The sequence below is a fragment of the Pimephales promelas genome, chromosome 18 (genome assembly GCF_988280905.1).
Source record: "Pimephales promelas chromosome 18, fPimPro1.hap1.1, whole genome shotgun sequence".
NCBI lineage: Eukaryota > Metazoa > Chordata > Actinopteri > Cypriniformes > Leuciscidae > Pimephales > Pimephales promelas.
Genome location: NC_142786.1, coordinates 31,176,623 through 31,192,779, shown reverse-complemented (window position 1 = coordinate 31,192,779; position 16,157 = coordinate 31,176,623). Strand labels below are relative to the sequence as shown.

At 36.7% G+C, this 16,157-nt stretch overlaps 2 protein-coding genes across 2 annotated transcripts; both read left to right on the top strand.

Moving 5' to 3' along the window:
• The first annotated feature begins 1,942 nt into the window (after positions 1-1,942).
• Positions 1,943-5,239, top strand: s100v2 (S100 calcium binding protein V2). Its single transcript, XM_039680626.2, has 3 exons — positions 1,943-2,127; positions 3,873-4,004; positions 4,965-5,239. Exons 1-3 carry the CDS (start codon positions 2,116-2,118, stop codon positions 5,121-5,123), a joined length of 303 nt encoding a protein of 100 aa, XP_039536560.2. The 5' UTR covers positions 1,943-2,115; the 3' UTR covers positions 5,124-5,239.
• Positions 5,240-12,519: 7,280 nt separating this feature from the next.
• On the top strand, positions 12,520-14,777 carry LOC120485098 (perforin-1-like). The gene is made up of 3 exons (XM_039680622.2): positions 12,520-12,592; positions 12,820-13,337; positions 13,458-14,777. Exons 2-3 carry the CDS (start codon positions 12,820-12,822, stop codon positions 14,650-14,652), a joined length of 1,713 nt encoding a protein of 570 aa, XP_039536556.2. The 5' UTR covers positions 12,520-12,592; the 3' UTR covers positions 14,653-14,777.
• The last annotated feature ends 1,380 nt before the right edge of the window (positions 14,778-16,157 follow it).

The window sequence follows — 16,157 nt, the reverse complement described above, 5'->3', positions numbered from 1 at the left end:
CGTAATCAGTCATGTTATGTTTCAACCCTTGTTGTGATGACAGGGAACTATGTGCTCTTGGTTTCCTGCTTCTCTGTAAACTTTTATATATACAAACTAAACAGGTTGGAAGGCACCCTGATATAATTTCTTAAAAGACTAGGAGATTGCTATAGATTTGAAAAAAAAAAGAAGAAATGTTAACCATAAGCTCTAGAAATTAAATAAAGTCCTCAAAACTACCAACAAAACTACGACAAAACTAAAACTACGACAAAACTACCAACTTTCGGATCCTGCACTTAAGCTTATAATTTTCTTCTTAATAAAATATAATTTAGCATTTAAAAGTTGCAGAATGGATTGATTTGGAGACTTTGGCAAATTGGCAGAGATAGGCAGGCAATGCAAAGCAGATGATGATGACACACTCATGAACAAATACTGACTCTGGACTCTGAAGCATGCATAATCTATGCATCACAATCATACAAGTATGAACATGAGTTTGTACATACAAAGTACATTTGTTCTCTTTGTGAGTATGTTACATTTGAGTAAGACTGCCATTTGCAAACTGACTGTTTTACCTGCAGTTTGCCAGAAAAAAATGTGGTATGTGAAGAATGTAGACTTGCACTGAGTTGAAACTAACAGTGAGAAACACTGCTGTTTGTGCTCACACAAATATACAAATGTGGAAAAGGAACAGAAAAATTGTTAACATTTACAATTCACTTGAATATGGGGCCAAATCCTGGTATTTTTTAATGGACATTGTCCAGTAACAAACCAGAAACAACTTACAAAATTACAAAAAAATAAAATAAAAAAAACTTCATGAGACAGAAACAAATGACCTTTGTATTCCATTGTGAAAAAGTATTGTGCTTAATTGAACTGAATGTGCACTTGTTGTATACTTCTCGTACTTGCAAATAATAAATTATTACTTTATAATGAATTAAAGATATACTTTTCATTAAAGTACATTTTAAATCATGACTTATTGTCATGCTTTAAAGAAATTCACTTATGTCAATGTATTGTCTAAAGTACATGTAGCTTATACACACACACACACACACACACATATATAATATATATATATATATATATATATATATATATATATATATATAAATATACATATACATATATACAACATACATTAAATATACATTTGATAGTGTGAGTGTGTAATTCTGCTTGTGTAAATGAGTCAGTTAAACAAAGCCCACTTGTTATCAAGAGGGTTGTGCAACTGTTTGTATATGAGGACAGATGACTAATTCATTGCTCAGATTGTTCAATCTGTGTGCTTTTACACCTGTACAATGCTGCCCTATATTCTGTAGTAATATGTTGCTGTAATGCTGTCAAAGGAGTGTCATGTCTCGTAATCTCAGTGCACCCACCCAAAATGCTAAGCATGCCCTTGCCTGTACATTACCCGAACTGTTCAGAAAACAAGGAGAGGAAGACAGCCAGTCAGTGGATTTTTATGTACAGTGACACGCCTTGCTCAATGGGAATCTATAGAGACTTTCTGACAAAACTGTACACACATGCTGACCAAAACTGCACATTGAATAATATCTAACACGTTTCTAGCTTATCCGTTTGTTTGTTTTTAGAACAATACGATTATGCCACAAGACTAAAAACTAGGCCAATGCAAACCTAATCACACGTTCTGAAGTAGAGGCCTGTTGTTGCGCAAAGGAATTTGTATACTGAGAGCTTCCAGATGTGTTCCCAAATGAGCAATAGGCTTAATAGTTTCCAATAGTTTCATCCATCTAAAAAAAAAAAAAAAAAAAAGTGTCATACGGAAACCTGGTTTTCCAGAGTTTTTTCCAGAGTGTGGATGAAACCCGATCGACTCCGCCCCGTTAAGTTTACGGTCCTAGAGCATCAAGTTACACGAGACATTTTTCCCTTAGTGGTCACTGACTCGGAAGGTGGGTTTGATTTTTCTTTCTTTCTTTTTTTTTCCCCCTGAGTGGGAGGATTCAGGATGTCAGCCAAGAAGTGACAGAAGAGATGGGACGCTGAGAGTGTAAAGTAGGAGTAGGCACGACGGGAACAGTAAAGTTTATCTAGAGGCGAGAAAATAAAATAAATTCACTTCAAATGGCGGCAGAGGTACGTGGTGTACATTATATTACAGATTTGTGATTGCTCCTTTGCATGTTAAATTGGTTTTCACGCAGTTTATGAGTGTTTTACATTAACTGCGTTTTGTCGTTTTTTTTTTTTTTTCTCTTGAAACTTTGTATTTGTCAATCTCGGTAGCTATTTCTTCCGCACTTGACCGAAACGGTGTCAAAACGCTGTATTCCGCTGTCAAATAAACTAAAACAAGAAACCTTAAAGGTTAAGTGTGTTTCTCCCCAAAAAATCTTTGCTTCTGTTTCCTTTTTGGATGAGCAGTTAAAAAGTGCCACTGACGCATGCCTTTTTTGTGCTGTTTTCTGTTTGTTTGGTTGTTTTTATGCGGATGTGTCTGTTTTTTTTTATGAGTCGTGTCATAGCCATCGCGTTTTATAAAACACGTAAGTTAGATTGAAAAGAAATTCGACTTTCGAAAACTCTTCTCGTGGCATCCCGCCGTGCTGAGTGAGTCATTTTTTAATGCAGAAACTCGCCCTGTGACCCTAACAAACAAAGAATCTTAGAAATATCGCTAAATAATTCATATGAGTCGAGACAATCGTTGCAATTAAACGTTAGCAATTTTATCTATGCAAACTACACAATGGTTATGTGTCAAACCCTAGTGTGCGCTCTGCGTTCATACCCTAACCACCGCCTATAATAGACAAAAATGCTGTCTAAGCAGGCAGCTCACTAGGTTTTGACATACATCCATTGTGTAGAAATGGAAAGCACGGGGAATCAATCAGACTGAGTTGGTGTGGATTGGCAGAAAGGCCTGAAGAAGGTGGTGTGAGACCAGGGTGGTTGTGAATTGTCAAGGCTGCTATTAGTGTTAGGTATTAAAGGGATAGTTCACCCCAAAATGAAACTTGTGTCATTACTTACTATCTTACTATTTAGTTACATTCTTCTGTTGAACATAAAAGAAAATAGCTGATGGCACCCATTAACCTCCAGGAAAAAAATACTATGGAAGTCAATGGGTGGTGGTGTTACCAAAATGAGGGTGAGTTATTGGGTGAACCATCCCTTTTATTATTGTAGTGGCAGCCACACGATTTTTATGTATTATTTCAACAGCGTACAGTAAATGTATTTCGAACAATGAAACCCTAACCCATTGTTTTAACAAAACAGGGAAATGGTTTCATAGCCCAACTTAGGTAAATATGCTCAGAGGGCGGGCTGTCATGGCCAGACATGCAGGTATTTCAGGTACTTCAATCTAGATAATTGTGTGAGAGTGAGCAAGGTTTGAATACACACCGTTTACGGATAGTGCACTCTACTAAGGGAGTGAAGAAAAGCACAAGTTTGTGGATCTTTAGAGTTGATTGATAAATATAAAACCGAGCACAGTCTGAATGTTTATTGTTCGTCATTATAAAAGACCAAGCAACAGTTAACATAACAAAACTAAATAGAAGTGCTGATTTTCATATCATTTTTGCAATTTAAAAGATGGTTTCCTGCTCTACATTTTCCAGTCGAATTATAATAGACATCGAGCAAAGATCATTATATTCTCCCCAGATCAGTATTTTTTTGTTTGTTTGTTTGTTCTTTAAAGTGCCAACACATGGGTGGTGATAGAAAAAACTTATTTGTGAAACTAAAACAGGTTCTCCTAAATCATTAGGCTATGAAACCCTAAGCAGTAGAACCTCCACCTATATTATTGTTCTTATAATGATCTGTCTCTATCTGTACACAATATCTTAATTCTGCAGTATTCTGACCTTGAGAAGGCCATTAACACCTTGGTCACAAACTTCCATGCCGCTTCTCCTGATAATCAACCTACGCTGAAGATAGACGAGTTCAAGAACCTTCTCTCTTCCCAGCTGCCAACATTAATCAAGGTAAAAACCCATGATGCCAGTTATTCCACCAGATAAGAATGTCTAAAAACTGGTATTGCTTATGTCCGGTGACTGTATTAAGCTGCTGAACAATTGACAAACCTTTCAGTGGGGGGAAATGTGAAAATGCTACAGTGAAATCAGTTTTATTTATGATAACAATAATGTTAGGCTTCTTAAAAAAATAATAATAATTTAGATATTATAATTTTACATAATTTTAGATGGGGGTTGTGGTGGAAAGGCCAGTTTTAGGAACAGTGTATGAGCTGGTATATATATATATAAAAAAACCCAACACACCTTATAATGCTTTAGATAGAGGCGTGGTTTGATTACACAGATCAGTTTAAACTCCGGTTTAGCCAGCGGAGGACAACTGGGTGTGGCTCCATTCAGGGAGCAAAATGGTGGCTGCCATTGATCTAAATAAGTTTCTCCTGCACTTCAGTTACAGTCGGTACCAGATCATGTTATGGCAGGCCTTCTACAGCTTCAGGGAGAACCTGTGACATAGAGGATTATATATTTATTTTAGTTGAATGTAAATGATACTGTAACATTCAAATTGTACTTCAGTGTTGATGCATTTGTGCTCACAGTTCATGTTGTGAGTGACAGAAGAAAAATTATATAGACCGTCACTGTACAGATTTAGAAAATTTTCTTTAAACAAAATCAGTATCAATCTTGTATATATGATTATGCAAGCAATGCATAATCATAGTCGATTAATTTAATTTGATTATATTTAAAAACTTGAATCTACTCATTGTACCTGAACTTGGAGAGATATTAAAGAACAAGGGGAGTGGGGTATGGGCTCAAAATAATATTTATTACAAAGCAATGCAGACAAACCAATAGCCACATGAGGGCGATAAAGTGCAATTGTTCAAATGCAAAATAAAATGGGGCACATTTTGACTGAGGATTTCCACTCTCTTTTTTTCCCTCTAGTCGGATCATTTTGGAGAAGTGCTGAAGCAAATGGGTGTGAAAGATGGAGAAGGCATCAGCTTCAAACACTTCTGGGGCCTGATCCAGAACTTGGCCACAACCCAGCATGGTCTGCTCAGCCACGAGAAGTTGTCCAAATGCACCTGCCTTTTACTATGAGCCGCAGACTTCAGCTGCATCTCCCACTAAGATCTGGTCTCTCCAGAACCACTCATCTCCAGACAAAACACTAACTTTCCTTCCTAAACATTCCAATAAAATGCTGACTAAATGAACATCAACATGTCCTTACATTATTTTTTTTTTTTTTTTACATTGTGTCAAGCATTACAGGATCATCTCTCTTCAATCGTAATATACAGACAAGATAACTAACGTCATATTGCATAATTTACTTGCAAGTAAAACAAATCGAACTCCAGGTTAAGTTACAGCTTCCCACACAAATACATTTAACCTAAATTTGAGTGTTTCTAAAAAATTTTTCTTTTAACAATTATGTAATAACACTACATTTAAACTTACTGCCATAATAGTCTAAAGTATGTTTATTTTTACACACAGACATGTACTGAGTGGTTTTGGCAAACAACATCAATATTAAAAACTTTTATTTATATTTTGTAATACTGTTTTGTATGGCCAAAAATCAATAACACCCTGAATTATTGTTTAATAAAATACATATCAAAAAACATCCCTTGTTTTTCCTTATTCATAACCAATTGTAATTTTAATTTAGTATATCAGCTGCCACTGGCTAACACAAAGGTCCTTTCTGAGAAATAAACAACGCAACTACAGAATGATCAGGTCTTTTGATATTGTTGTATCTGTTTTAAAAACTGCTGAATAAGGTTATTTATAATAAATAAAAAGGTTATTTATATAGGTATAAATAAAGGTTATTTATTTATAAAGGTTATAAATAAAGGTTATTTATTTATAAGCAGTATTATTAAGGTTATAATTTCTTTTTTTTTTTTTTTTACAGCTTAGGTTCTCAAATTCACCACAGCAAATTTTCACAGTAGGAGTACACTTAACACTTTTTTTCTTCACCACATATTCTGTCAAAACAACTTCACAGAATTACCATGACTGTGAACGTTCATCTTATCAGCCTAATCACACTTTTGCATGCCTTTTTTCTCTGCACTCCCCTAAATGTACTGTGAAAATGAATCGTACATACTGCCTTAAATTTAAAGGGCTCTTTAAATTTACATGCACTTTTACAAGTTGATTGTACTGAAATGTGTGTTGGCAGTGCCAGTACACAACCATCATATAATGATAAAAATCAAAATGAAAAAAAAAAAAAAGATAAAAATCTAAGCGATTGTGGTGTTCTGTTCTTGGGTGTAATAACGAACACAGATATTTTGATGTTCCTAAATCCGACCACTGAAGAAGCATTGGCTGAGTTTTGTTTTCAAAAGTGCTGGGAACAAACTTGTCAAACTGTGCAAGCTTTCTGCTCAACCCATAGATAAATCCACAGATCTGCAATTATTGGTTTGAGCTTTTCAATGGTCTAGTATAGTAGATCTTTTGCCAAGAGTGTCAGAGGTTACGGGTTCTAATCCACCCTCGGTTTATGTATTTTTTTCTCTCGTCAAACCGAATATGTTTATCAGTGGTTACAGTCTATTAAGCAGGGGCATGTTTGTGTGAATTTTATTTTGTGATTTTACCAGACTGAATAGAGTCTCCGTCACGGAGCAGCGGCAACAGGCGCTCAGCTTGATTTCAAAACCAAAACATTTTAGCGCTAGATCTCTTATTTAAGAGCGAACTAAATTAATGCTCTGCTAGTTAACTGGAGATGTTTTATTTGCATTAGGTACATCAGTGCCTCAATGTTTCCAAAAGTGTGCCGAATACAAAATGACTGACAAAATCGCCGTGACCACGAGCGACATCGACCACAACACCTCTCTCGCATGCACGCTCGCTCTAGATTACGGGATTTGCCGTATAACTAGTCGATCACGAGTGGCTCAACAGGTAGATCTATATAGACTCATCTTTCAGGCATTTGACACTACAGCGTGAGAAATCAGCATTCAGCGTGAGTCTCACTCTGCAACATGACATCATGACTTTTGTAAACATATACGCCACTTTTGAGTCAGGTGGCGTGTTATCTCTACGCATTTTGAGCTATCCGCGTGTATGCGTATGTCTACGCCATTAACGTCCGCGTCATTCCGCATGTTCTCATCTCCAGTCATAAATGCCATTAACCCCAGTGACGGTTAGGTTTATGGATGGGGTTGAGGTAAGTCATATCTTTTTTTACCTAGGATGGTAAGGGAACAGTCAAAAATGCCATTAACCCCAGTGACGGTTAGGTTTAGGGACGGGGTTGAGGGAAGTCATATATTTATATAACGTTAAGTCAACGGCGTTCATAAACACGCTGAAAGGCGATTATGCGTCTTGATAGCACGCCAAAAATGGAAATACGAATTGGCGTGTCGCTACTTCACGCTGAATAGCCTACATGGTTATTGTGATATTACAAACTGTGCAAGTATAAGTTACATCAGTAAATGCATATAGCATTCGTACCACAGAACAGAGGGGCGGGGTGACGTAGCTCATTTTAATTTAAAGACACATGCACTTAAATGGCATGTTGAAATCAGAGCAGTTTGACCAGGTAAAATGACTGTTTTCTTACAATACTAATGAGAATTTTTTATTAAAGTATATTACAAACTTTTCATTTAGACCCTAAAGAATTATTAACTTTTACAAAAATGGCATTATATGACCTCCTTAAAGTATTGTATATAGGTAACACCCTACATTAGATGTATCAGTAGTGCCTAACAAAAACACTATTTCGATTAAACAATAATCATTGATTTCTGTCACATTCAGGGGCCCAAGTAATTAATGTCATTCTGACGGATCTCTCATACCTTGTGGGACACTCTGGGATGGAACAATGAACCTAGCCTGGAGAGGGCAGTGAGATGCCTCTGGAGATGGTGAAGGCACCAGGGAGTCAGAGATGGTGGCATTGTAGCAGTACTTTTCTTTTTTTTCCTTTTTTAAGTTGGTTCTTCTGTCAGGATAACTCAGATGCAAGTACAAGATTAGAGGTTGGAAGACAACAATGGTATTTTTTTTTTTTAAAAAAAGCTTGTCCAAAACGATGAGTAGTTCTCAGATCTAAAGGGAGCGAGTTCCCGAGCCACAACACAAAAAGCACGGTCACCTCTTGTCCTAAGGCGTGTTCTGGGAACAGTTAAAAGATATTGGCCTGAAGACCTCTGAGACCGACATATCCTGGACGTAAGAGGGTGCTTGACCATAAAGTAATAACTAAAATTTTAAAATGTACTCTAAAACCAACCGTTTCAATGATTATTAAACAGCAAGCACCAACTAAGCAAAAGCGGCAGCCCTTTCATCGCACTCTGTGTTTGGATTTGCTCACACACTTTCATTCACTCCTTTAAGTGGGCTACCAGTATTAGTTGAGTAATAGTGATTTTAAATTTCATTTTAGGATTTTCCTTGTCACATGAACTCTCCCTTTAATAAACAAATGCTGTTGTGATATATTGTGTTCACATGCAAAACAATTAGTATGATGGAGCAAATGTAAGGCTTTTTACAACCAGTTTTATGACAAACTAATATCACAACTTGATAATGTGGATGTTGTTTTTGATATGAATAATTGACACCTAGCCGTTCGAATATCACAGGTTTCGTGTGGTAAGGCTTTGCAGGAATTTATGCTACTATATTTATAGAAGAGATGCTACTGTGGTCTAATGGCACTAATGGTGAGTCATAGGTTAAAATAGCTTGGTGAACAGAGTCTGAAAAAAAAACCCAGTGGCAGATTTGATGACTACTTTAAATTGGGCTGTTTAAATGTTAGTATTTATTGATATCTTAAATATGTATCATTTGTCCCTGAATCTATCTACTGAGCAACAGACAAGTATTTTAGATATAAATATGAATTAAAATTATAAATTCTAATATAAAATTCCAACAAAAAGAAGTACAAAATGTGGTTTAATAAACTTAATTCTTGGTTTAATACTGCCCTAAAATCACTTTACAGCCAACTCAGACCTGTCTGTTATTTGCTGAAGTGCTTCAGATGTGTTTGTTATTGGCTGAAGCACAGTGCAGTAGTTTTGAAAAGTGTCTGTCAAATGTCAGCTTGCCCTGTTGCTCCGTTGGCACATTTGTCAAAGTAGTACTTTATACTTTTGGTGAAAAATAAATGTAGCGAAGTTGAATACTTTATTTTTATTTTACTCAAGTAAAAGTACCACATTTCAATTATATCGAGGAAGTAGAAATAATCGAAAAATCTGCTCAAGTACTGTAAAGAAACTATTTGTAATTAGTTACTTTCTACCTCTGCTTTCCACCCTCATATCCCCCTGAGACGAGATATTCAACCACTCTATTTGAAAGCATAGACTGTATAAGAAAGTTTGAAAGTGATTGCAGTACCAGGTTTGGCCACAATACATACAGCTCCTTTAAAGCATTCACAAACCCAGACCTAGGCTGTGGGATTGTTTTTGGTGAAGAGAAACTTACTGAAACTGCAGCTGCCCTGCAAATATAGTTTTTGAGTAATATATTAATATAGTTTACCAACATAGCCTACTTTAGACACAACTTATGAAGTAAAAAAAAAAAGGTCAAGTAAAGTAACTGCATTGGCCCACAGTATCTGGTTTAAGCACTAGTGGAGGTGAAGTATAAGGCCAGTCTGTGAAGCTATTACAGTGCTAATTTCAAAGTTGCGATGTGATTCTGCAACATATAATAAGATAAAGACATAAGCTAATAAGAAAATAGGATAAAACTGAACGCTTATTTAGTCAAGTTAATTCAGTAGTTGTACCCTTGGTGTCACAGACAAGGCTTTAAGGGATAGTTCACCCAAAAAGCAAAACTATGTCATTAATTACATCTCGTTCCAAACCCGTAAGACCTTCATCTTCGGAACACAAATTAAGATTTTTTTTTTCTTATAAAATCCGATGACTCAGGGGGGGCTCCATTGATAGCTATTTAATTAACACTTTCAAGGCCCAGAAAGGTAGGAAAGACATCATTAAAATAGTCCATGTGACAGTGGTTCAACATTAATTTTATGAAGCGACGAGAATACTTTTTGTGTACCAAAAATGTCAACAACTACTACTCTTCTGTATCAGTCCCTGACCCCGAAACTGTGTTTACAAGCAGAGGAATTCATGCAATTCATCCTGTCAAAATGAATCGAAATCTGCAGATTTTTAAACTGTTTTATGTCGAGCGTGCATCTTGTAAACTCAGCCCTGCGAGTCATATATCAGAACAAATGACCAGCGTGCATCGTGGTGTTATCGTGAACGCACGAATACACAGCATTTTATAGCTTAGGCCCAAAAAAATGTTACTCTAAAATTAGAGGAATTGTCAAAGCCACATCAGGGTGTCACAGAATTCACCACACCATCTTTCACACCAGACACCAGTGTGTCTACGTCTCACAGTCTCAATCCTCCTGCCACTCTATCCATAACCTGCAACAGATAAGACTTTCATTCCCATGCCAGTATCACCAGGACTATCTGAAGTCAAGAGACTCACCTGCTAATAACCTGTGTCCTTCATAACTCTGTTCGGATTTGACCTGTGTTTGCCATCTTTTGTTCCGTGACATGGCAAATCATTTGTACCACAAACCTTCAACACTCACAAACACAACCCATGACTCATTTTTGATCATCTCTTTAAAATCAATGGTAAGAAACCGAAAAATCGTCAAATAAAACAATATTATGTCTTTAAAGGAACAATTAGTATTTTACATACTTGCACTTTAAAATGTTTATTGTTTAAACATACATTTTTTTTTGCTATTGTTGATTTTAAGAAGAAGTAATTGTTGCGATACTATGTGTTTGTTCTTGTAAAAGTCGATATGTGGAAGACTAAATCGATGCATTACTTTTAGGCTTAAAGAGTTAGTTCACCCAAAAATGAAAATTAAGTCATTAATTACTCACCCCCATGCTGTACCAAACCTGTAAGACCTTCGTTCGTCTTCGGAACACAAATGAAGATATTTTTGATTAAATTTGAGAGCTGTATAACTACCACATTGGCTCCTAAAGGACTGCCTCTTGACGGCCCAGAAAGTCAATGAAGAAAATGTTTAAATATCCCAAGTGACTACCGTGGCTCAACTATATGTTTATCAAGCGACGCGAATATTTTATGAATATTTATTCGACTATTTCTTTTCTTCCTTGTAGGCCAGAAACGAGACTTCCTTAGATTTCCACGACGCATGCGCGAGAATTGCGATCTGCTTACACCAGCTTACACTACTTCAGATCGCAATTCTCGCGCATGCGTCGTGGAAATCTAAGGAAATCTCGTTCTGGCCTACAAGGAAGAAAAGAAATAGTCGAATAAACTCGTTATTTTTGTTTGTTTTTTCGAACACAAAAAGTATTCGCGTCGCTTGATAAACATATAGTTGAGCCACGGTAGTCACTTGGGTATTTAAACATTTTCTTCATTGACTTTCTGGGCCATCAAGAGCCAGTCTCTTTGGCAGTCTATGTGGTAGTTATACAGCTCTCAAATTTAATCAAAAATATCTTCATTTGTGTCCCGAAGACGAACGAAGGTCTTACGGGGTTGGTACAGCATGTGGGTGAGTAATTAATGACTTAATTTTCATTTTTGGGTGAACTAACCCTTTAATATTCTTGATATAAAAAACTATCATAACACGTTTTATTTAACATGGAGAACGGTGAGCAAAAAAATAAAGCCTAATTTGATTTGGCATCATCATTCACCGTTGTTTCATAATAATATTTTTTTACCTGGGAAAAAAAAAATGTCATTGTCCACAAACGGTTAAATGTAAAGTAAATTGCTTTGGTGACATGTACTGTATGATGACAAAGAAATCATTTTAAAATATTAAGATCTCTCTTTAATTTAACAGGAATCTTCGCATTAGGGATTCACAATTACATCCCTTCCGAGAGATAACTGATAATTCTGCCTCAGTTATTTACTCTTTTCTCCTCAAAAACTCATACAAACCACTTTCCATATCAACTATCTGCTCTGAGGTTATCAGTGAGGACATACAAACTTTATTAACTGAGCAAATATTGGGAGACAATCACATCATTCTCTAAAAACCCAAATCAACAGATGATCCAGCTTCTGCAGAGACCTTTTTAAACATTTTAAACAGTTCTAGATTTTGCATTTGTCTCCATCCCAAAATGTATGTCCATTGTCCACAGAGAGCACTTGGTACATTACTTTTCTATTCTGGGAATGCTCTGCACTTTTTCCCTTTCTGGTCTCAGCTTGTTCAAGACATATCATTACTATTAGATAAGAATGGTTTTGACTCCAAAACTTGTTCCATTTGCAGAGGTTTTTTTTTGTCACATCTGATGACTTATATACTAATATTAGAAGATTTGTCACAGCCACGTCATGGCATATTTGCACTATAAATCTTTGACACCCACAACCATTCAGCCATCGACAGGTTAGAGAGACAACCTGTAACTTATATTTGATTATATCAGCTCTACATTTAATGAGAGGTAAGTAGGGGGAAAATAATTAAATTGTTACCATTTTAAAAAGGCAATTACTCCTTAACATCCTTTTTAATTGTGTGTTTGTTTTTAAAATAACAATATTGCAAAATTTAAGGTATTATTGTTACAATTCTAGACTATTGTTCTTGTTAAGTGATGTTATTTTTCCCAATTATCGCAATACTGATTTGAAATATGAAAATATTGAAAAATTATCCATTTCGCTACAGATGATGGGGCAGTTCCAGATTTACCTTGTTTTCTGGGCATTGCTTCTCGTGACCATTTCTGGAGAGGATGACATAGGAGCATCAAAAGAGTGCGTGGATGCTCCCTTTGTTCCAGGGTACAATCTCGCTGGAGAGGGATTTGATGTTGTGACCATGGAACGAAAAGGAGCTTACGTGATCAACATGGAGGAGTGGGATTTAGGAAACGGCACTTGTAAATTGCGCACAAACGATAACATGAATGGAATAAAACAGAAGCTACCAGCAGCTGTTGTGTTCTGGAGGACCTTGACAGAGTGTTCAAATAAAGTCTCCAGTCAGGTCTTTGAATCAAGTGAAGCACTGGTCAATGATTCATCATCAGCACTCGCGGTCAGCTGGAAAGTTGGTTTAGATGTGAAGGTTGCTGGAGCTGCAGTCGGAAGCACTCATTCCAGGGAAGCCAAATTTGGAATGACAAAATCAAAAGAAGACAAATACAGTTTCACCAAACATGAAGTTTCATGCAGCTTTTACAGGTGAGAGAGTTGGCTTGCTTTTCCTCATAGAATGAATACAAAAACAAATGTAAAATTTAACTGTAATTTGCTACATCTTTGCTCCCACTGAATTCAAGTTTGTTTACTGTTTCTTTACAGATATCGTCTAGCTGAAAATCTTCATCTTCATGCAGAGTTTCTTCAAGCAATCAAAAACCTCCCTGCATCCTATGACCCAGACGCCTACCGCAACCTGATCACCACATATGGCACTCACTTTACCACAAGTGTCATGTTAGGGGGGAGAATCAAAGCCGTAACAGCCATCAAAACCTGTCAGGCAGCCGTGAGTGGACTCACAGACACTGCAGTGAAAGACTGTTTGGATGTTGAAGCGTCTGGTTCATACTATGGAGCAACTGTGAAGGCAGAGAGCCATTTTTGTAAAGAACTGAAAAAGAAGATGGGCACAAATGAAAAGTTCAGCGCCATGTTCAGTGAGCGTCAGACAGAGATTATCGGAGGAAACATAAATGGAGAAGATCTGCTTTTTTCTGGTACATCAAGTTCCCGCAAGAACTGGTTTGAGTCTTTGAAGAGTGTCCCTGACATTGTGCACTACACTCTGAAACCTCTACATTTCTTACTGAGTGATACACACCCTGCTAGGAAAGGACTGAAAAGAGCTGTTGAAGAATACATAATTAAAAATGCCCTTATGAAAGTTTGCTCAGAGCCGTGCAAGATTGGTAAGAAGTGCAGTGCAAGAGACCGATGTGTTTGTGTTTGTGAAAGTAGTCAAGTTATAAAGTCTAACTGCTGTCCACCTGAAAAAGGACTTGCCACCCTGACAGTCTACAACCTTAAAGCTGATGGTCTGTATGGAGATATATTTAGTAAAACAGATGGTGCTGTATCAGTTACGTATGGCACACAAATCAAGCGCACTGCGACTATTGATAATAATAACAATCCACGTTGGTCAGAAATATTTCTTTTTTTTCCTATTAAGATTAGGATGAGCAATAGACTAACTTTTCAAGTTTTTGATGCAGACAGGAGCTGGAACAGCAATCTCCTTGGTGAATGCTCTTTTGAAATTAGAAGTGGAGTTGTAAGTGATGCTTGTGCTTTTAAATATGGCACCTTCTTTTTTACCTATAAAGTGACATGTGCTCCCAGTCTAAAGGGCCCACGGTGTGATGAACACGAACCTTCCCCAATGGCTTCTCACCTCGCTGACATTTTCAGCTCAAGAAATGGTGTTCTGGTTAAAGACATGCACAGGCTTGAATCAGCTCACAATTTCTCAAATAAATTCAATAGCGCTTTTGGAAAACAGATAAAGCTGTAGGATTTTAGTAGGATCTCAAATCTGGCATTATGTATTAAAGCCATAATCTTGCAAAGCTTTCTGATAATTAAATGCTTAAAATGCTTAAGTATAAACTTTGCTCAATTCTTTTAATTCCAATTACTTGTCTATGTATTTTGTTTTATTAAAGCATTCATAAAACCTGATTTGTGGGATTTATTTACTTTTTGTGTTGAAAAACTTCCTAAAACTGCTAAAACTGACAGATGTGCTGCAAAAATGCTGTATCTGAAACCTTCTTCCTAGAGGCATACTATATCATTGTTTGTGGTTATTTGAGCAGAATGATTCATTTGAATATAAAATCATATACATTTAATGAGACACCTTCTGCAAAAAAAGTCCTTGAAGCAAGTTCAGTCACATGCTTTGTGTCAAGTTAAATCAGAGGCCTGTGTGTGGGGCTATTTTGAGCCTTGTTAGTGGTATAAACTAGCGATTCATTTTTACTTAGTTAATGCCCCCAGTACTAGCGTTATACGCTAAACAGTTTTTAGAGATAAAACTCTTTACATTTGATTATCATGAAAACAACTCTCAAAGAACGGTTGACTAGGTACCAAAGTTTTATTAGACCAAAGGTTCATTTTGAGCCGGAGTTCTCCTTTAATAAAGCAAAACAACAAACGGATACAGGCAGGCAGACGGACAGAGGATAACACACCTAACATAAACGAGAACGGACCAGGAGTGAGGGAGAACACAGTTGCTGTGTCCTAAATCACCCATTATTAGTGGACTATATAATGAGCTCGCCATTTTGTAGTGCTGTCCGAATGTATAGTGATGATTATTATACCCTATATAGTCCACTCAATGCATCCCAGAATGCATTTTGAAAAGTAGTGTACAACCGATGGTCACTTACTAACCGAAGCCCTACACATACCATCATGCATTGCACTGATCGTGAAAATAAGTTATAATCATGTGTGGAGTAGCGCATTTTAACAAAAATGGCCAGAAATGACTTTTAGTTTTTAAATTTTGGAGAAATAAGCTCAATATAATGTAATGTATTTATTTAAAAAAATCTATTCGGCTCAGAGCCGGCTCAGCACCAGCTGACAGATGATGTAATCAACTGCGCCAAGAGACAATCGAGTAGTGTCCGAAAGTGGTGTGTCTATTATGCTGGTGAGCTCACTATATAGTGCTCTACGCCCTACCCCTTACATAGGGGGTAGTGCTTTGAGTGGAGATTTCGGACACAGCAAGTGTTTAACAAGTCACAGCTACTAAACACAGGTGAAGGGACTGAACACAAACGAAGCGGGAAAACAGGGACACAGGACTGAACCAAAAACACTTAGGAGGGGGATACTTTAGCATAACACGAACACATTTTCATTTCTACTTGGAGAACGGTGACCAGAATAAAGCCTTCATTTAGCGTCGTCATTCACCTTAAATAATTTATTAGGAAATAAACCATTTCATTGTCCACAATGGGTTAAATGTAAAGTAATTGCTTTGGTGGCATT

Coding starts and splice junctions, on each gene's coding strand:
- s100v2 (XM_039680626.2), top strand. Junction 4,005..4,964: donor AGCTGCCAACATTAATCAAG/GTAAAAACCCAT, acceptor TTTTCCCTCTAG/TCGGATCATTTTGGAGAAGT.
- LOC120485098 (XM_039680622.2), top strand. CDS start 12,820: ATGATGGGGCAGTTCCAGATTTACCTTGTTTTCTGGGCATTGCTTCTC. Junction 13,338..13,457: donor GTTTCATGCAGCTTTTACAG/GTGAGAGAGTTG, acceptor GTTTCTTTACAG/ATATCGTCTAGCTGAAAATC.